Source organism: Cyprinodon variegatus, unplaced genomic scaffold (assembly GCF_000732505.1).
Source record: "Cyprinodon variegatus isolate N-32 unplaced genomic scaffold, C_variegatus-1.0 Scaffold66, whole genome shotgun sequence".
NCBI classification, from domain to species: domain Eukaryota; kingdom Metazoa; phylum Chordata; class Actinopteri; order Cyprinodontiformes; family Cyprinodontidae; genus Cyprinodon; species Cyprinodon variegatus.
Window position 1 is genome coordinate 817,286 of NW_015150519.1, and position 20,691 is coordinate 837,976.

The 20,691-nt window shown below is 37.8% G+C and overlaps 2 protein-coding genes across 7 annotated transcripts in view; both read right to left on the minus strand.

Annotated features, from left to right (window-relative positions):
- LOC107082987 (rac GTPase-activating protein 1-like) overlaps nucleotides 1–3,395 on the minus strand; it is a 14,344-nt gene extending 10,949 nt beyond the window's left edge. Inside the window, 4 exon segments of the mRNA XM_015371910.1 lie at nucleotides 367–506; nucleotides 578–780; nucleotides 858–961; nucleotides 3,373–3,395. Coding sequence (XP_015227396.1) covers nucleotides 367–506; nucleotides 578–780; nucleotides 858–951 — 437 coding nt within the window. The 5' untranslated portion in view covers nucleotides 952–961; nucleotides 3,373–3,395.
- Nucleotides 3,396–5,449: 2,054 nt separating this feature from the next.
- Nucleotides 5,450–20,579, minus strand: LOC107082985 (bromodomain-containing protein 2-like). 6 transcript variants are annotated; one of them, XM_015371907.1, is made up of 12 exons: nucleotides 20,449–20,579; nucleotides 16,627–16,915; nucleotides 16,317–16,454; nucleotides 15,583–15,712; nucleotides 15,175–15,338; nucleotides 14,579–15,073; nucleotides 11,826–11,954; nucleotides 11,207–11,452; nucleotides 10,863–11,116; nucleotides 10,421–10,737; nucleotides 8,302–8,427; nucleotides 5,450–6,935 (listed from the first exon to the last, which is right to left on the minus strand). In XM_015371907.1, the coding sequence occupies exons 1-12, from the start codon at nucleotides 20,478–20,480 to the stop codon at nucleotides 6,805–6,807; spliced, it is 2,451 nt and encodes an 816-aa protein (XP_015227393.1). In that variant the 5' UTR covers nucleotides 20,481–20,579; the 3' UTR covers nucleotides 5,450–6,804. The 6 variants fall into 6 exon arrangements, with proteins under 6 accessions (XP_015227393.1, XP_015227392.1, XP_015227391.1 ...); XM_015371906.1 differs by having other exon boundaries at nucleotides 11,219–11,452; nucleotides 15,568–15,712; XM_015371905.1 differs by having other exon boundaries at nucleotides 11,219–11,452; nucleotides 15,559–15,712.
- Between the last annotated feature and the right edge of the window lie 112 nt (nucleotides 20,580–20,691).

Below are 20,691 nucleotides of genomic sequence, written 5' to 3' on the forward strand. Positions count from 1 at the left end.
GAAAAAAAAAAAAAAAAAAAAAAAAAAAAAAAAAAAAAAAAAAAAAAGAAAAAAAAAATCTAAAAAAAATCTAAAATAGAACAAATATGACATTGCGAAAATGCAAGATGACTTAAAGATTAAGTCATCTTGCCTATAAAAGTCAGATTCCCCAACTTGGCTAATGCTTTACAATATACTTTACTGTATTTGTATTACATGGACGCATCACATGGTCATGACGAGTCTCTAAAGTGTTTATCAATTGACGTCTTCTTATCTTTGTACCTTTTTAAAAATATGGAAACTATTTTAAAGTTAATTGTTAAAAACATTCCTGTGATTGGCTGATATGCCCCCACCAGGCCCCATGACTGGCTGGCTTACCGCTTGCTGCTCCTGTGCAGTGTGGTGTTGCCTCCTCGGTGGTTGAACGTGGCCAAGATGGATTTCTGCTCATCATTCAGACAGGCACTGGATTTACTGTCCTGGACCAGGATGTCACACATGAGCTGCATCTGCCTGCTCTGAAGGCAGGAGAGTAATTAGCGCCCCCTGCAGTTAATTTATTAATCATCTCTGCCTAGATACGGCTCACCAGATACTGATAATCTGCCTCGATTTTGTGCCGTTTCTGCATCTCCACATCCAGCTGGTTCCGAGCATGTTTAAGTTTGATCTCCAGAGAAGCTTTTGCCACATCGGACTTCACTAGCAGCTCCTTGTACTTCTTCAGCTCCAGCTCGGCATGAAGCCAGCGCTTCCTCACTGCCTCAAAGTTCTTCACCACGTCAAGGAATTCTGCAGGGACATTAGGAGCCGGAAAAACCATGGAAGCATAAGACCCACCAAGCTTCACTTGGTTCAGGCTGCATTACCTCGCTCAACGGCCATGCTGCTCTCTTCAATGTTGATCCTCTGAAGAACCAGTGCCAGCAGCTCCTCGACCATCTGCCGAGAGTCCCCCATCATCTGAGCACAGCTGAAGGACAAAGGGATCAGAGTTAAACTAGATACTGTCACAGATGATAACCCTACATTTAAAACTGAAGCAAGCTCCCAAGAGGGTTCATTTGATACTTTGTGATTAACTGAAGGGTGAATCGGCAAGTACTGGATCCGGTTTGTCAGATACAGTTCAACCATTGGGAAAAGGATCTTTATCAAGGGAAACAGATTTACATGGAGAATTCACTCCTCCTTGGATGAGCATGTCTCTGCAGACAGTTGCTGGAATTTGTTATCTTCAATTCAAACCCCTCATACTGGACAAGGAGGTAGAAATAATAGGGAGGAAAATACTTTATAATGTCTAGTGCAAAGGGTATTCTGCCAGGTGAGACAGATGAGAAACATTAGGAACTCAGAAGCACTAATACTTTCTATGTTGGGACAAAGGTTTAGTTAAAACAGCTTCTGTAATGGATTCATTTGAGAGATAAAGACTGTTCAGTGGCTGAGCTCTGGACTAGCATTCATGTCTATAAGTTGAAGGACAGAAAATGTAGGTTAGTAAGGTCTGAGCAATAGCCATGTTTAGATTGGGGTCTGCAACTCCACTCTTTTTGAGGGGAGTGGTGGACTAATGGTTAGGGCATAGAGCTTGGAATCCTGAGGTTCAGAGGTTGAGCGCCACTCTGAGTCCCTGAGCAAGACCCTTAACCCCACACCATTACCCGAGCGCCGCACAGTGGCAGCCCAATACTACCCAAGGGAATGGGTTAAATGCAGAGACAAATCTCTCCAATATGAGATCAATAAAGTTCAATTATTATTATTTTCTTTTTGGTCCAGTGTCCTGGAAGATAATCTCTGCTTTAACACATCCAAGTCAAAATATCCACTGGACAAAGTCCAGTTTCTTTTACTTTTCTGGACTGACTATGACCTGGATGACTGAGAATCTTCACCACATAATTACAGGAGCACACCATGATATCACTGGTATGCATCAGAAGGGCTGTTTATTATATTGCAATTTCAGAGGTCAGATAGTTATTTTTATTATTTATATAATCTTTATCAATACTATTATTATGGAACAAGCCAGTTCAAGTCTGAAATAATGCAGACATTAGGATACCCGCTCAATCGTAGTTCTGAAAGATATCCAGCAGATGCTGCTATTTTAAATCATTTCAAATTATCCAGTATGGTGTTGAGTTTTGGCCAATTTTGCTAAATTCTTTCATTGATTCACAGCTTCGAAATTGCCAGCACTACTCTTGGACAGGGGCGGAGCTAGATGGGGGGCTAGGGTGGCCATGGCCACCCTTAGCCAATCATTGGCCATCCCTACCATTTTCCCCCCCCTCTTATACAGACTATACTATCTTATACTTTCAAGTGGAATATTCATACATTTTAATTTTTCATATATTAACAATGACTTGACAACAAAAACACTGTGGTTAATTATGCACATCAATATACTAACATTAAAGATGATAAGTAGAGAATTAATGCTCTTTTCAGAACTAAACTTTTGTGTTTTATGGGGTAAAGAAGAAATTATGTGTCTCTGCAAGTCATCTAGGAGTCTTCAGTGAAATCATAAATAACTACTTTAATAAAAAACTAATTAAATAATCAATTAATGTAGATATTAGTACTTGTAAATGTCAATTTTATACAGAATGATTATTGATAAGAGTACTGTAGGTAAGTAATGACAATGGAAAAGATGTTCGCCCCAGAACTCAAACCTGAAAGGATTTGATCCACTATACCTTTTGTATAGATGGATGTTTAAATATATGCGTCTATTTGTTAGCAAAGGCTGTAAAGTATAGATTGTCTTTATTTAGAAAATATGGATATGTTCCTCGTTAATTTTACTGTTGAAACAGTGTAGATTGAGCCTGAGGTTCTGGTGCCACCCCTCAGTGGGCATTGGTTATTGCCTGGCCACCCTTATAAACATTTTCTGCTCCTGGAGAGGATTTTTATTTTATTTTTTCTGGTGGCGGGAGAAAGAAATCCCAAAAACCTGGTATTTCCATCGAAACATTTCCTCCTACTGCAGAAAAAACCCAAACCCAAAATGAGCACCAAAGTGTTTGCAGTCCAATTGTAGATAAACTAAACAACCTCTCTACAGACACTTGGCTCAGCAAGGAGCCACCCCCCTCAGACTACCACGCATCTACACCTCCAGGTTGAGGGGCATAAAGAGAGACCACTAACCGCCGATCTGTTGTTCCTTAACAGATGCAGCCCCAGATCCTCGGATTAATGATCAAATGTTTTCAGCTAGTTTTGCTTTTCTTAAACTCTGCTTGATTTGTCCTCATAATAATTTCAGATCCGAAATAAACTGACCCATAAAGTCAGAAACAGCCAAACAGTCTGCTTAACTGGCACAGGAGTGGTTTAGGTGGATCATCTGCCTACCTGATCACACGCGCACGTGGCCGTTGGTCCGCACCGGAAATTTGGCCCCACTAAATAAATAGAGATCGCTGGCTGTCACGTGTACAAGCCTCGATATTAGGCACGCTCAAAATGAAAATAACATTAACGCCCCCGGCCTTTGATTTCAGCACGTAAACGACTGACATTTGATATTAATTATTTAGCTCACTGGTCGGACAACCTGTTTAGTTTCTGCCTCATTTCTGGTGGAGCGGTTTGCGTAGAGATGGGCTGAACTAACAGCTTCATCTGCGCCAACTGCTCGCTTTGCGCATTTGCGCTGCGCCACGGTCCTATAAAATAGGTACAAGATCGCTGCTGTGCGCCTGTGGTCAGCGCCACTCCAAATGCGCCCGATTTTGGTTTCTTCTTCTTATTATTATTTTTTAAAGTAACGTTTGCCAATATTAATAATTGCTTAAATGAAGCAAGAAGTAAGTTGAAAATGACAGTAATCAGACGCAGAGGTGAAAACCTTTTCAACCAATTATTTATTTCCATCAAATAGTATAAATCGCTTTAAAAGTCATTATCTAAATAATTTTTGGCCGTATGTATATTGAGAAATAACGATTTACTGTAAAATGTACTCTTAAGTATTAAAAAATACCTCTCTGTGTTACTTTGAAAACAAAAGTTCATTTGGAGATTTGCACTAGATACTGAACTAGTATGCACAACAGAAATACACCAGGTTCTACATCAGGGTCTTTTTTTGTTACCTTGTCACAGTCAATAAACATGAGAAGTAATTTATTATTATGGGGAGCTGTTTGTTAATGTAGGCAGTCAAAAATTAGGAGCAATATTTATGGTTACTTAGCGTGTTTTAAGAGAAAAATAAGGGACACATTTTTTCCAGGTCTTTTTTTTTCCACTAGGGGTGATGTCAGTTAAATTGGGCCATCTGGTAAAATGAGCTACCTAAGAATGTGGTGTTATAACTCTTAATTTTTCAGCCAATGGATGCAACTTATTTCAGATCATTTGTTGAGCTGTACTTGAAAAAATACAGTTTATGTGATTGGTCACTTAAAACTGTAGTGGGTGGAGCTATATATATATATATATATATATATATATATATATATATATATATATATATATATATATATATATATATGTATGTTCTTTCGAAAGCCACTTCTACTTCTATTGCTGAGTCTTTTTTTAAATTATTATTATACTATTATCTATTGACTTGACAAGCTCTAACTGTCCCCTTAAAGGGATGGCAAGCCAGAAGGGTCATAAAAAAAAAAATGCAGTTTTAGAAGTCAGAGGCTGGCGAAAATCCAATTAATGCGTGTTTATTGTGCCATTTTAAGAGCTCTTGCAATATATATATATATATATATAAGAAAGACTCAGCAATAGAAAAGTGGCTATCGAAAGACCATTCCAGGCTTAAGTCCTGCTGTGATGTCTGTTGACTCATGCTTCTGTTAGGTGGAAACTTCAGCAGCACATCAAGTACTTGGAATAAAATGTATTAACAGTTTATCAATATTTTGGTTTGTGGTAACATAGGCTTTATAAATTAATGTTTTGATGTTAGTTTTTTATGTCTGCTTCCTTCTTGATGCCCAGTTGGCCTCAACAGAAGGCCGCTCACACCGAACCTGGTTCTGCTGGAGGTTGCTTCCTGTAAAAAGGTTTTTTTTTTCCCCTCTCCACTGTCACTGCAACCATGTTCGGTGTGAGGGATTGCTGAGGAGCCAATGCAATCAGCTGGTTTTCCTTAGAAAACGAATGAAGATGTATTGGCACTCAGTGCCTCCTCCTCACAACTGTCACCCTGAAACAACCCAAGCCGCTATTCAAACCCAGCTTAACTGCTTGACTGATCAGAGGCATCTCCATCCTTCATTCTCATTTTAGATGATGGGATAATCTCCGTAACTAGTAAAGGACACCTTTCAAACAAGTGCTGACCTCCTGAGTTACACCTTAAACTGAAAGCCAACAAATTCCACCTACAAACATTGAAGTGCATCTGCTGCCACCTAGAGGAAATAAGTTACCATTACAAAGAAAATGACACCTTTTTGGAACATCTCCAGCACAATGGGTTTTTAATACAAACTAGAAATGTCAAACAGAGACACAAAACTCACATTAGTCCTACAGAAGAGATTATTGGTTGTAATTTACAGTCCAGTGAGAGTTTTTTCTCCAAGTAAGTAATCAGCTTTACAGGAGGCAGCAGCCTTAAGTGTAAACAACTACTGGAATGATATTAACATGTAAAAAGGGAAAATAGTTGAAAAAAGCAGAAATACATTACTTTGTGCAACAGCAAATACAGTTTAAGTATTTTATACAAGCATTTCTTTTAATGAATATTCAACAGCAGGCTCAAAGATTTTTAGTTTTAGGATTCCTTTCTTATAAAGGAGAAACTTGGGATTTAAGGAGGATTTTTTTTAGCAGCCACACTTTTCAATACCTGCATTGCAACCAAAGTAGTTCTTTGAAAAAAAAATGTTTTAGTGTTAAGATGAGTGTAATAAATACAACATGTCAGAGGCTGAAACAGAAAAAAAAAAGCACCAAAGATGTTTCTTTTACAGTTTTTAAGTTAGTGTCATTCAATGAAAATAAGTCTAAATAAGGTTTGAGGAGTACAGTTACTGAATTAGTCAAATCTGAATTATGTGCAACTTGCTGCTATACTTTGCAATTACAGTATGTCAAACTTATTCTATACAGCAATATAAACCCACTACTGTACAGGATTGAAAACTGACTACAGCAGTAATGTCACAATAACACAGGAAGGAACAAATCGTGCTTTCAAACTTTAACTCTAATCAACTTCAGGTTAACAATAAATATGAAAAGCACTACATGGCTGCTTTTAATTGCCACTAAAACGTTGTTCGGCTTAGAACATGAGAAGGCAGCTCAAATCTCTGTTAACATATACGTTCAACATTTAACAACCTTAGAGCTGGCCTTCAAGCTGAAACTAATACTAAATGTGAGAGAACTAAGGCATGTGACTAAAAGTTTGCTGGTTTTAAACTGCTTGTTTGAGAGGATGTGGGGGAAAAAAAAAAAAAAAGTTGTTCATCTCTCCGGGATAAACTTAAGTGCCAGCCAATAGCAGATCTGGAGTAAGGCCCGTCTTTCCAAATTACTTTTTAAGTAGCTCCTCCCTCTTTGGGGATAGTAAAAATCTTCTTTATAAAAGAAACATAAATTTTTACAGTTATTTACACAGTTGGGGAAAGAGGAAACCAAGGCCTTTTGCATCTTTTCGTCCCACATTCACAACAAATTTAGCGGATTTCTCAGTCAAAAAACAAACAAACAAACAAAAAAATTTTCAGGGTGGATTCTGTCCTGGGCCAGCCAAGGTCCCTGAGTTATTAACGTTGTTTTTGTTTTAGGCTTTTGTTTATTAACTCAAGTGGAGTCAGAATCACTTGTGTCCGATGACGAGGAGGAAGAAGAGGAGGAGGAGGAGTCCGAGCTGGAGCTGCTGCCACTGAGGCGTGACGGCTGGTTGTGTGTCTCCACAGCGTTGGGCTTTTCCACTAAGGGAAGAGCAAAAAAGAGTTAGAACGAGTTCTATGGCTCCAGCAGGAACAGACAGCAAGGTGACCCAAAGTTTGTCCTGCAGCAACTATCAAAAAAGGTCTTTGCACGTCTTAAAGTTTATACAGCCTTATTGGTTTCATAAACAGCGTCTCTAAAGATGAACCAGCGACTTCCACTATTATCCCATCATTCACACTTATTAAAAGATGTTTATGCTGATATGTTATTCAGAATATCTGTGTATGTTCTGTAATGAACACGTGTCATCTAAAGATAAGGTTGATGCAGTCTTCAGCTTGTTAGCAAATGGCTCTAGAAATAAATGGGCATAAACAGTTATAGGTTGTTTCTGATAGATCAACTTGCCACTCGGACTGGTATGGAGCTGATCACACTGATGATCCATAAATACATTGTGGTATATTCTTTGTTATTTGTCATTAAACTATCTAATTTAAAGTTGAATAATGCATTCATGTGATGTTTTTATATAGGTCTCAAACACGTTACCGGTAAATATTCTGGTAAAGACCACAACATCAGGAAGGCCAGCTCTGTGATTGGATGCCCTATGGATTCAGTGCAGGAGGGGGGAAACTAAAGGATCCTAACTAATGAACATCTCTGTTGGATAATGTTTCCCACCCCATGCCTGAAACTGTTGCAGAACTGGAGAGCTAATTCAGTGACAGACTGCTGCACCCGAAATGCACCAGGGAGCATTATCACAGATCCTTCCTCCCAGCAAGACTTCATAACCACCACTATTCCCAACAACCTCAATAAGTTTTTACATTCATGCTGATTTTGCACAGTTCCTATTTTAGTCATAAATAAATAACATGCTGCTGTCATTTTGCACATTTAATGATGTTGCTGCTATGTTTCAAATATCCATTACTGTAAAAATGTCCACAGCTGTATATTGGTTATTTATTCTACAGGTGTACAGCATTCATGTTGTAAAAAACACTTTATAATACAGTATTTCATTTGTTTATTTTGTAACTCTTCACTATTATTTTATTCTTATACATTTTTTCTGAGGTCCACATTTGTGTTTAATAATGTTTTTGCTAATAAACACCAGAATTAGCCCATTGTGGGACAATAAAGGGATTTTCTATTCTATTCTAGCTACTTAAAGACATAATTGAAGGCATCCACATGGTGGAATATGCCTAGAAACATTTTGCAAGATTTGCAATGACATTTACATTTTGTATGGTCACTTTAACTCTAAAATTATCGTTCTATTTGTCTCAGTAATTAGTATAGTATTGTTTATTTTCTGTATAATAAAAAGAAAAAAAAACAAACAAAAAAAACCTTTTGCATTTGAGTAGCACAGCGTTAGCTCACCTTTAGGTTTGGTGGGTTTTTTGACCGAGTTGAGCTGTCCGCTGACATCCTGCAGCCTCCTCTCCAGCTCTCTCCTCTTTTCCAGAGTCAGCTCCTCTTTGGACATGCTGCCTTTATTCTTCACTTCTACAGGATAACAAAATGATGGCATTACTTTAAGACCTTCATAATCTGTTAACTTGGAATTTTCTTTCAGCAATTTGGTCCTATGTTAACCGTTTTTTTTTTTTTTTCTTAAATCGTGGACGACAAGCGGGTGACAATAAAAAAGTAAAAAGCTAAAGCAAACACGTGACATGCAGTTAACAAGCAAGGACCCACTTCTACCTTTTAATGACAATACGACTATTTTTACAATGTTAAGGATTTTCTTACAGAAAGAAAAACCAACCACATCTATCTTTTACCATTATATCTGTAATCAATTTAAATATGATCTAAAAGTTGATTAATATCGTGTAATTAAGTAAAACCAAAAGGGAAACTCCTGATAGGTTGGATTTCTTTATTTTAAATGATATTAGGGTTGTCACGATACTAAACTTTTCAACTCGATACCGATACTAAGGAAAATATTCGATACCCGATACCATTTTCGATACCACAAGAATAAAAACAAAGACTAAAATTCAACAGAAATATTTTCATTACTAAAAAAATACAAGAAAGAAATAAAAAAACCAATAAGAATAATATTTTGAGGTTGTATGCTGTGCACAATATTAAGCAAGTTTCATAAAAAACGTACAAAATTAAAATTAAGTGTTCCTTCCTTGGCTATGCTTTGCACACATAACAATGACGCTAGCCAAACCAGTTAAATAAAAATAATTCTCAGCAGCTGCACCCGTTACAAAAAAAGTCTGAAACTGAAAAATGCACAGAATTATTCAATCACAGAGTGTTCTGAAAGTGCATTTTCCACTATTCTGCACATTCTGCTGTGTCGATACTTTTGAAAATGAGTATTGTATCCGGATACAACGTTTCAGTATCGATACTTTTTTGAGTATCGATACTTTTGACAACCCTAAATGATATATATCTATATATTTTATTACATCTTAAATGAAGCAAACATTTTGTATCTTATTTTATAGGATGTATCTTGGCTTACTAGTGTCCCAACTAACTGATTTTTAGAGGTATGAGATGTCTCAGGTGGTTCTTTGCAGTCTTGAGAGCTTTAAAAATTAGCTATGAGATCAGCTATCCAACCACTAGAGGGCGCAGGAAACTCCGCAGTGAATACCACAACTAACCAGCTACAGCTGCAGTAGGGCAGGGAGGATTAGCAAGTAGCAAGTGATGTGGAGGAGGTCATCTCTACAACAGAGATAAAGGAACTGTTGGGAGAAACATTATTCAGAAGAAAAGGCCTAAACTAAGCTTAAATGATGCCTTTTAAAGACAACCGCCTGACTCAAATGAGAAACTTTCTGAAAAGCAGGATTAAACAGATAAAATTGAAAACTTTTTACAGAAAACGACTGCAGATCAAAGTGACACAAGCTTAGCATGAAAGAGAAGGAACAGGAAAATATCATTTACTATTCTGATACATTTTTCCTCTCCACCTCAGTCAGCATCTTTTTAGCCTCTGATATCAAAGGTAAATCACACTGTCATTTATAAGACTGATTTATTTCAGTACATTTTAGTGTCTTGTTTTTTTTTTTTATATAATATTCGGTCATTCAAATGTACATTTTCTTTAAAATAACACCATCATACAGCTTTGTTCTCAAGTGATGGAGTCGGTTAGATTAATGTAATTGAATGTATTTTAGTGGAGGACACTGATGATTTGACGAAAGGTATGATTAACTTGAATTATAAACTCCACATAAAATGAATGACATTTTCAAGGTAAGACACCATTGTACATTATTACATAGAATCAATAAAGCAATGATTCTATCTTAGTTGCTGAATGTATATGTACTGTATAGTATAAACATTGTCGTCTCAAAATGCACTGTTTAAAATGTTTAACTTTTAAAAACTTGATTTAATCCATGCTACACTGAGATACAGCAACTTAAAAACACAAAGAAGAATAAAAAAAACACTCGTAAACATGACCAGCAGGAATTCATTAAATGGAGGCGTTATCTACCTTGCTCACCGTAAGGCTTACGGGGCTTCTTCCTCAGACAGGTCATGACGTAGCGCTCCAGCTCCTTCAGCGTCGACGGCTTCAGGGTTTCAAAGTCGATCTCAATCTCCTCCGGGTTGGTGTCCCTCAGAGACGGCTCCCTCGACTGAATGATGTGAACCACACGGCCGAGCTTCTCACCCGGTAGCTTGTTGATGTCTAGGCTGAGCTGACGCTTCTCATCATACGTCATTGGGACGATCTCTTCCTCTTCCTCTGAGTCGTAGTGGGGAAGCATGGAAGTAGGAAGAGGAGGGTAGAAAGGTTTTTTTGTGTTTCTGGAGGAATAAAAAAACAGCACTTGTCAGATATCATGTTTTTTTTTTTTAAGGCGCTTTCTCATAAAAAGGAGATGAGTTAGATGAGAATTTGAGTGAATTTTAATAGTTTGGCTGCTACTAACTTGTTGTTTTTATTGCTTTTCTTTGTCTGTGCTCTCTTTGCTTGTGAAACACCAGCTCTGGCAGATTTACTCTTTAGCATCTTTCCAGGCACCTTCCATTCCTCAGAGCCCGCTCTGCTTCTGACGCCTCGGCTACGCTTTTCAATCTTCTTCTTTTTCTTCTTCTCTTTCTTCTCCTTTTTCTCCCTCTTTTTCTTGGGCTTGACGATAGGGCCTTGGGACAGAGCAGCCAGCTGCTCATGCACGGCCCTGAGCTGTGAAAAAAAAGAATAAATTAGCCTCTAGTAATGATGTTTTGAGTGAGAGATAAAGAACGATGAAACAAAGGGAGGTAGAACACTTACTTGTGTACACACCTGATCCTGTAACTCAGCCAAGCGATGTGCTCGCTCCTCCTCGCTATCGGAGCTTAGGCTGCTCTCGCTTTCCTCACTCTCACTGGTGGGGTCACTCTCAGAGGTGGAGGATGAGGAGGACGAGGAGGAGGATGAGGAGGACGAAGACGATGTTTGATGTCCAATTACAGACATGGCTGTGTGTTCCATTTGCGGTTCGTCCGGCATCTTGGCAAAACGGAACTCAAAAACATCCTTAGGAACAGAAAATCAGTCCATCATTTATCAAACAAAGCAGTGGAGAATTAAACCAAGCAAAAATAAAGCTTTTCCTATTGAAAAGTTCTTGATGGAGCATTATGACAGAAAAAAATGGTTTTTATTCTAAATGCAAAAATGTTTTTTTTTTATTTTCTTATTTTTTTTTTTTTTTTTTTATAATTTTGGTATAAGTGCTGCTCAAGGTGGGTTGATCTGTCAGCTAAATTCACATTTTAGAGTCTCTATACAGTTAACGATTCATCTATTAATTATTTCAATAATCAATCTATCATGATGAATCCAATTAATTGTTTCAGCCCTAGTGGAGATAAAGCCTGGACAGTCAGAAAAGGGAAGATCAGCTCACCTGCAGCTTCCTCGCCATCGCTACAACATCGTGATCCGGTGGATTGTACTTGTAGCAGTTGGAGAACATGAGTCTGATATCGCTGGCAAAGTGTTGGGCATCCCGGTACTCACGGCAGTCCATCTTCCTCTGATGCAGAGTTGAAAAGAGAACAATTTAATTCCAAACACTCAGGAATCTTACAACATCCCTGAAGTCAGTATAACTAAACTTTTTAAAAATTGTAATGCATTTTCATTAGTGTTGCATCGATACCAGTATCGGGCGGGGCCCCAATCCAGCACCAAAATGGTGGTATCGGTATCAGCGAGTACCAACAAATAGGGCACAGATACCATTTTGAGAGCCAAAAGTTTATTCAACACATTCCAGGTAGGCAGTAAAAAGTTCTACTGGATTCACTTTGTATTAGTCTTATCCTGCTTCACAAAGGTAGGCAGCAGCTCGACAAAGCCATACTGACAATTATTTTACATCCAAGTAGCATGCAGTTCTTCATATACACACACACACACACACACACATCAATTTCAAACAGATGGTATCGGTATGGTATCTGTATCGGCCAATACTGCACAGCCAGTTATCAGTTATTGGGGCCAAAAAATGGCATTGGCGCAACACTAATTTCCATAAAAGGTGAATTACCCATGCAGAACGTTGCATATTTTAGCCCTTCTATTGCTATGTACAGTAAATACAGATCAGAATTATTTACAGGAGGAGAGAAGTTATTGGAGACAAGGAAAACAATCATTTAGAATTTGCAGCACAACAGAAACACATGACAAAACAACAGATTTACAACCTACAGATGCACAGATAAATGTAATATGTAGCTTTTCTTAGCATAAACATTGTGCCTATCAACTTAAAAGAGTGATCTAATCCTCAGGAGCTACGAAATGTTTTACTTCCCAAAGCCCTGTGTTTAGTTTTAGAAGGTTCAAAATCTACAAACCGAGAAAAGGCCCAAAGTAAGACCCAGGGCATGTCCAGAGACTGCATGTCTTTCAGCTGACCTGGGAATCCCTTAAGGATTCCACCAGGGTTCCTACAGCATAAGGCAAGTTAAATTAAAGTCTTTTTAAGACTTTTTAATGCCACTTGAAATAAAAATTTAAGACCAAATTTGCAAGAAACACAAGACAAACCCGCTTGCGACAACTTAACCCAAAGGTTTATTTTAACATAAACCACTGCACTAATGTTTCAAATTTTGAAAAGCTTCCCATACAGGAAGAAAGCTAAAAACAAACAAATGACAGATATATTTTAACAATTATTTAACCAAATTCACAAACTTTTTTTAGCAGGGAGCAAAACAAATCAGTTTTAAAGCCCCAACATAACCAGTGCTAAGTCATTTTTGCAGTTATTTTTCTTTGTATCGTTTTCTTAGCATGTTTGATTTGTGATAAGTGGAGGCGTTGGAGAGACAAGGGTGGAACAAAACTGAGAAATACCGGCTGTTTCTCGGTAACTCCATTTTGACGCTTTGTGTTTCGTGCTTCGCATGTGTGACTCCTCTGCCTTAATTCCCATCGTTCTGAGCTTGAATGACTTCTTGTACAAAATACACCGTGCCTCATGTATGTTCCCTGGTTTTAGCCAGAAAAACTCTTGGCTGGAGCCAGTTTTCGTTACATTTATACTTGCTCATATTTTCCAGACAAAAAGTAAATGGTGCATCTCCCAAATGTCCCGGCAGCAACAACGCTTTTATTGCTTCCGCTATCGGGACGGAACCAAAGGTGGCGAGCCATTATTTTTTTAAATAAAAAAAAAAAAAAGGTCAATTTTAATGTTTTATTTAGATCACAAAAATAAATCATAATAAAAACAATCCTATTTATGATGTTTTAAAAATTAAGACCTACGAAAGACTGATTTAAGACATTTTAATACCAACTAAGGCCTTAGTTTTATTTTGAAGAATTCAATGCCTTTTAAGACTTTTTAAGGACCCGCGGGAACCCTGTCCACATACTTGCAAAGACTGCGTACATAGTGGGAGTCTGTGTGCATGTTTCATCCTTCATACCGATTCCAATATTTCTCATGACAAATACCTTCACTTCCCCCATTGTTAAAGCATCATGAGCCGACTTTGCCTTATAACTTTACAAAAACAAATAAAGTGAAGTCCAGATGGGCATCTTTCCCCGCTTTGTACACCTGCCAGAGAGGCGGGGAGAGTGGCTGAGACGCAATGAGTGCTGAAAGAGGACACTTGTCAGCTTGGTGTAGTAAGGCACCGCGTATGCGATCTTAAAAGTTTTGCCCTGAAATTCGCCTCAAGCATGAGAAAAAGATTGAAAGAGAAAGGAGTGAGCTTTGAACACCACCTATACGGAATAGTCCTTTACAAATAAACTTGCCATGCCATAATCAGCAAAGGAGCAAAAACAGAAAGATGATACAGGTGTAGCATAGAAATAAAATAAAATACAATTCTAATGCTAATTCCTGTTTGTTAATGTTTTAATTTTCATGACATGTTTTCATAGTTGCAATTAACTCTTTCCAAAGAGAAACATTTAAACATTGTAATGAGTGATTTATAGAGCAGCCTGCAGCAGCCAGACTTCTGCCACATGGCAGCTGGTTTCAGAGAGATCTAAAGAGGTCAAAACACACGCAGTTTAAAGTATAATGCTAACAACCCCTTCTATTGGAGACAAGTAAACTTTTTTTCTTTTTTTTCCCCCCCAACATCCAGAAAGACAGCTGATGTTCAGTTTAAGAGTTACCTTGATGGTGCTGAGGTCCATGGGACACTTGATGATATCATGGTAGTCATGAAGTCCAAGCGCTGTAGCGTCTACCGGAGTGTAGAAGGGCCATGCATAAGCTGCATGTTTCTTTGACAGCATCTCTTTCAGTAGCCCGCTGCAGTATCTCAGCTGTGGACTCAGTTTGCCTTTCTTGGAGAGCTGAGGCTGAACGGAATCAGGCAGGTCCTTCTTTGGGGGTTTGATAGGACGTCCACTGCCCACCCTGCGACCGGTCGCCATCATTGGCTGCAGGAGCACGGGACCACCGGAGCTTCTAACCAGGCCCATTCCAGGTGGGGTCTCCAGGTTCATGCCTCCCATGGAGGAGACGGTGTGCATGGAGCTGTCATGAACTTGGCCCCCATGTCCTCCTTTCCCCAAGCCCACCATGTGCGTTGATCCTGACATGCCAACAGTAAAACCCAAGGTAGAGGGGGTGGTAGTATCTGCTTTACGCTTAACTCCTTTTTTCTATCAAAAGAAATAAAAACACATTTGGTTTAATCTACTCATAAGTTTAAAATCTTATGTGTTATTCTTTGAAATTATTCTAAATTTGTAATTTTCCATACCTTAGTTGTAGGCTGTGTAGGAGGCAGACCCATGATGTTAGCTGGAAGCAGACTTTTGGTTAGAACGGTCTGAGGAGAGTTAGCCAACATGGAATCTCCTGTATCGGAGGAGGAAGGTGAGTAGGCGGACTGGGACACCGCTGGCACCTGCTGGGCCCGTGATGCTGCACACGAAGCAGAGTCATAGAGAACATTAGGGGAAAACTAGAGAACAAATTCTGTCCAACAGCAAAAAATATTTCATAGTTAATCAGGTTTAACCAATATAAGCTAAATACTGATAAAGAACAGAAATGAAACTTAAAATAGAATTTCATCAGCAGGGGCTTTATTAAATGCCATGTAATCTAAGCTGTTAAACTTTCAATCTTAATTGGACTTCACCTAACTCACTGTTAGACTTCCGACCTCTTCCTCTGCTGTTCTTGTTCCGAGGAGCAGGAGGAGGGAGCTCAACTTCCTCTTGGGGCATCTGAGCCACTTTCTGCAGGAAGATCTTCTCCAAGGACTGAGCCATCAGCACAATATCATCTGTAGGCTAAACAACAAAACGTTAAAAATGTTTTGCTAAAGAATTAGACGACATAACATTTTCTTTTGAACAGGTTAAGGTTTATAACAGATTTTCAAAGATACAAGAATCTAGTATCTTCTCTTGGAGTGTCAATAAGATATGTCACAGTGAAATAGGATTAGTATTCAACTATGATGGCTATTATAAATATGTATTTTTTGCTGATGCAGTTTCTTTGATTTTCTTTTTTCATTTCTCAAAACATCGCCACCAAATAAGAAAAAAAATCCCAAGACAGGATAAATAAATCTTTTAAAAAAAGCAAAGGTTTTAGTTGCAGCACAACAATGGAACATGATTAAGAGTAGTTTAAAAAGTTAGGTGATCCATTGGCTGTTTATTATTATCCGTTTGTTTCCAATAAAACATTTTTAATGTACACATCAATACAGTCAATTAATTCTGGTTACAATTCTTTCTATTTTTGTTTTCTGTGAAAAGATGTCAGCCCTCATCATATACATTATAAACATTAACTTGTGCCTTCAGTTTTTCCTGAATAATTCTTAGTTTTTTCTTTGGGTTTTACATAAATGTGCCATCTCTCAATAACTTCATCACTACTTACCTTGTTGTAGATGTAGCAGTTAGTAAACATTGTGTTGAAGTCCTGTATGCACTCTCCAGCAGTTTGGTAAAAGTTATTTTCCAAACGCTTCTTTATCGTCCCCATGTCCATGGGCTGTTTAATGATTTTATAATAATCCTGAAAGAGGTGAAACAATGATTTTAAAATGTGTAAGAACATGAGCAGCATTGTAAAGGTGTTAACTAATTTTTAGAGAAATAAAAAAGAAGCATTTTTTGTTTTATTAATGACATCTAGTGCAGGCAGTGGAACGAGAAGTGAAAAATATCCGTTCAAAGATGCGACCTACCGGCAGGTTTAGCCTGTAGGCATCCACAGGCTCGTGGAACGGCCAAGCAAAGTGGTGTCTCCACAAACACTTAATCAGGGTTTTCTGAAGGTACTGCAGCTGGTTGGTGATGCGGCCTGGTCGGCTGGGGTCCTTCACCGGAGGCTGGGGAGGGGCAGGGGTGGCCTGGGTCATCGTATGTGGCAAGGAGGGACTCTCAAAGTCCTCATATAGAAGGGAGGGCTTGCGAATGCGTTTTCCTGAACTGCAGTGCTGGTCCAACATGCTACTCGACAACCCAAGCAGAGAGCTGAAATCAGAGATGAAAAAGCCAGAGGAAAAAAAGGCTGAATGTTCTGTAGGAATCCAAGATACTCTGGATCGACTTTTCTATACATGGCCTATTCATTCACATTATTCACAGGGAAAGAAAAAATGTCCCTCCCAGTCAAATAACCTACCCAAGAAACTGAAATGCATCGACAGAATGCTACTTTTAGCACTTTCCTGGGAAACATCACTGCACCAAATGGGGCTCCAAATCTTCGCTTCAGATAAAATAAAAATAAAATAAAACAGCTATTTTAAAAGAGAGAAACCCTAATTATAGAACACAGCAGGATTTACAGTTTCAGATGAGCTAGATGGTTCTCATATTCTACTTCACTTCCGTGCAACTCAACCCAAAATTATAATTTTTTTCTAACATATAAAGTTTCAATTGGCATATTTTGCATTTGGTATATTATGTTCAAAAAAGAAAAAAAAAAAACTGTGTCTAATCAGAAGCAATTTTGCTCTCTAGCAGGTTTTGTATATAAGTGTTCCTATGAACAGTTTTCCACTAAAGGCTTAAGAGCTTTAAATAATAAAAAAAAGTAAGAGGCCATTCATGTCAGTGTCCTTTACAAGGCACAAGATCTCCAAATTTTCCATGATTTATCATGACCATATATTGTAAAGACAGTTTCAATGATCCCAGACGTAGATCATCCAATCAATATCATTAGGAAAATGTCAGGTCAATCTTAATTCTATCAGGTAAAAGCCAAAACAATATACCATAAATCTAAAGGGATCAAATGATGCATAAACACAAAAAAATACTGAGGATAAAAAAATAAGCCTTCCAAATGAAATGGACACAAAATCTAACAATCTTCTTTCAGTCTGATTAAAATGCTAAAGAATAAAGGTTTTAAACATCTTTAAAAGGGTCATGTAAAAGGAATAATCAGTTTCTGGTAGACTAAAGAAAAAATAAACACTAAAAAAATTGCAGAAAGATAAAGCTAAAAGCTGCATCTTTCTATTTTTTTTTAGCAATAAAATTGCAGGACGTAAGAAAAAGAATAATCTTACCTCCAAGACTTCAAATATAAAAAAGTTATAGTAAAAAGATCAGATATTCTGTGCAATAGGGATGATGACTTGAAAATTAAGACTAAATTGAGTCTTTAATATAAATTGATAGACTGAGAGATTCATGTTTAAAAACATTAATAATAATGATTTCTAAAAAGATAATGTTATTAGTGAGTTTACAATTTTTTTAAATGAATGAAGATTTACCAGACAAATTCTAATATGATTACGATTGATGTTTACAGGTTTAATAGTGTCCTTTACAGTTCAGTTAAAGTAAATGTCAACAACTCAACATGTGATATATTGACTGAGGTAGACACCAGGGCTGCAACTAACCATTAATTGCTGATTGATTAATCTGCCAATATTAAAAATGGAATAGGAAAGGGTTAGTTAAAGCAGATTTTTTTTTTTTTTTTACAGAATTAAAAGAGGGGAAATTAAAACATTTCCACTTGTGGAGTTCTGGAGAATTTTGACAGAAGTAAACTTTTTTTTTTCCTTAACTGCAAGGTTTTTTTTTTTTTTTTAGGTATAATTACCGCTCCAAGTTGGTTGCTTTGTTAGCTAAAGCCATGTTTTAAAAGTATACTCCAGTTAACTATTAATCCATTAATAAATTGGTTGACCATTATTTCAGTAATCGATTAATCTGATTGTTTCAGACCTAGCACACACATAAAAATCACATAATTCATAAAATAAAATTACTACAATACAACATGTGATTTGAAGAGTTAAGCAATTCTAGCAATTTGCTCCTTTTGGTATAGATTTTTGTAATTTATCGTATGAAAATGAATGAATAAGCCTAGATCCCTACTGTCTTAACAGCGCTGCTTTTTGAATATCTAATTTAGCAATTTAAGAATATATTTAGAATATATTTAGTATATCTTTATGTCTTTTATGTAAATCTCACAATTACACTGGCAATACCACAATAAAATAAACAAGTAAAAAAGTAAAATACATTTAGAGAAATAATGTTTAAGCTTAAACTCAAGGTGTGCAAATTCTATAATTCAGTTACATTATCTTTTTAAAATATCAGTAGTAAATCACATTTAGCTCGTTACGGCTGTTGTTTGGGCTCCAACCACTTGACTGTTGACAGGGGTCTTTAAAGTTTTCCAGGCCAAGGACCCCCAAACTGATGGCGAGATGGAGTGTGGACCCCTTAATATATTGTATGAAATGGTGTTATAGAAAACTGGTCCTATAGTTACTCTATTACAAATGGAGTCATGTAACGAAAGTAATTTCGTTCTGGGATTATTAAAGTATTTCTGATTCTGATTCCTGGTTGATGGGACAGGTGTTGTGAATGAAACAGTGCCCAGCTTGAAAGAGCTCCTGTGTGTCGCTGAATGTGAGCATTGATGACTGAAAGACATCTTCTGCCTCCATTTATCTGTTTACTACAGTGTCTTGAATTCATGTTAATGTGGATTTAAAGACATTTCAATTAGTAGAAAAAATTGCACGGGGAATATATATATATATATATATACACAGTCTAATCAACCCTCCATGGACCCCCTAGGGGTCGCGGACCCCCTGTTGAACACCTCCGTCCTAGTAGATGGTTTGTAATAACCTCCAAAATCAGTGAGTTAAAGTGCACAAAAGTTTCACACTTAAAAAAAAAAACCCAAAACAAGACCGATCTGATGCGCAAGTAAAGGTTTAAAACATAAAAAAATTAATCAATCACAAGACATTTTTGCTTTAGTTAGACCAGCATCGATCTTTAATAGAAATCGTGCTGCAGGATTTACACCCTACCAGCTGATGATGGCCCCGCCTTCACAGTTTGTAAACACACACCTTGAACAATGACAGAACCGTACAGCGGACAACAATATTACTAAACCTTCTCATCACCAGAGCCTTAACATCAATATCAATATCAGTAGACTGCTATTCCCATTTTGAAGCAGCACTGAAAAACCCTTCAGATCTAAATTATGAATTCTAGACACCCATCAGTTTCCTGAAAAATGCAACGATTCGTTTGGGAGCAGTCAGTTTATTCGAAGGCTAATAGTTAATGAATTCCTATTTTAAACCAGACCATTCTGAAAAGTCATCTTTACGACACTCGCATAGAGATGGAAGTTAGCATTCCCCGCCTGACTGAGCAATGAATGAGCCGCCTGACTGAAAGCCGGCGGGGAGCATCCTGCTGAGAAAGCCGATGAGGCTGCAGCTGTCATCTACCTGCACTCCGACAGCTGCCTGTGAGCGGATAGTTTATACAGACATCGCATGACTAATTCCAGATATGCACTAATGAGTATTAGCTAATTCATGCACGGATCATAGCAGGCTCTGATAGCTAGCTAGCTAACTCCGTTTGTATTGGTTTAGAAAGCTAACGGTTCCGCTGATCATGGGAAAATAGTCCGTTATAACGGTTAATTAAGGCTTGTCAAATACTATACATTAGCTTAAAGATATGTCTGAAAGTACCTGTCTTGAGGTGGGTTGACGGCCGCTTCCATTGGGCTGAGGGCGGGGTGTTATTAGCATCAATTTCTCTCTTTTTATACCCCGTAGACGCTGCTGTTCAACCTGACAACCGCTACGCAGCTCCGAAATGAAATGGCGACTGGACGCTTCCGCTCCAATCTGGTAAATACTCGTCACGCGGCAGCGTTACGTCCATCCGGTGACGTAGGAAGCGATCTGGTGTTCCCATTGGCTGTCTGCTGA

What these genes read in the sequence shown, in the direction of transcription:
- LOC107082985 (XM_015371901.1), bottom strand. Translation starts at nt 20,480, where the DNA reads ATGGAAGCGGCCGTCAACCCACCTCAAGACAG. An exon ending in AGGATCAGGTGTGTACACAA is followed by an intron (nt 11,117 to 11,206) that starts GTAAGTGTTCTA and finishes TTTTTTTCACAG; the next exon opens with CTCAGGGCCGTGCATGAGCA. An exon ending in AAAAGCAATAAAAACAACAA is followed by an intron (nt 10,738 to 10,862) that starts GTTAGTAGCAGC and finishes TTATTCCTCCAG; the next exon opens with AAACACAAAAAAACCTTTCT.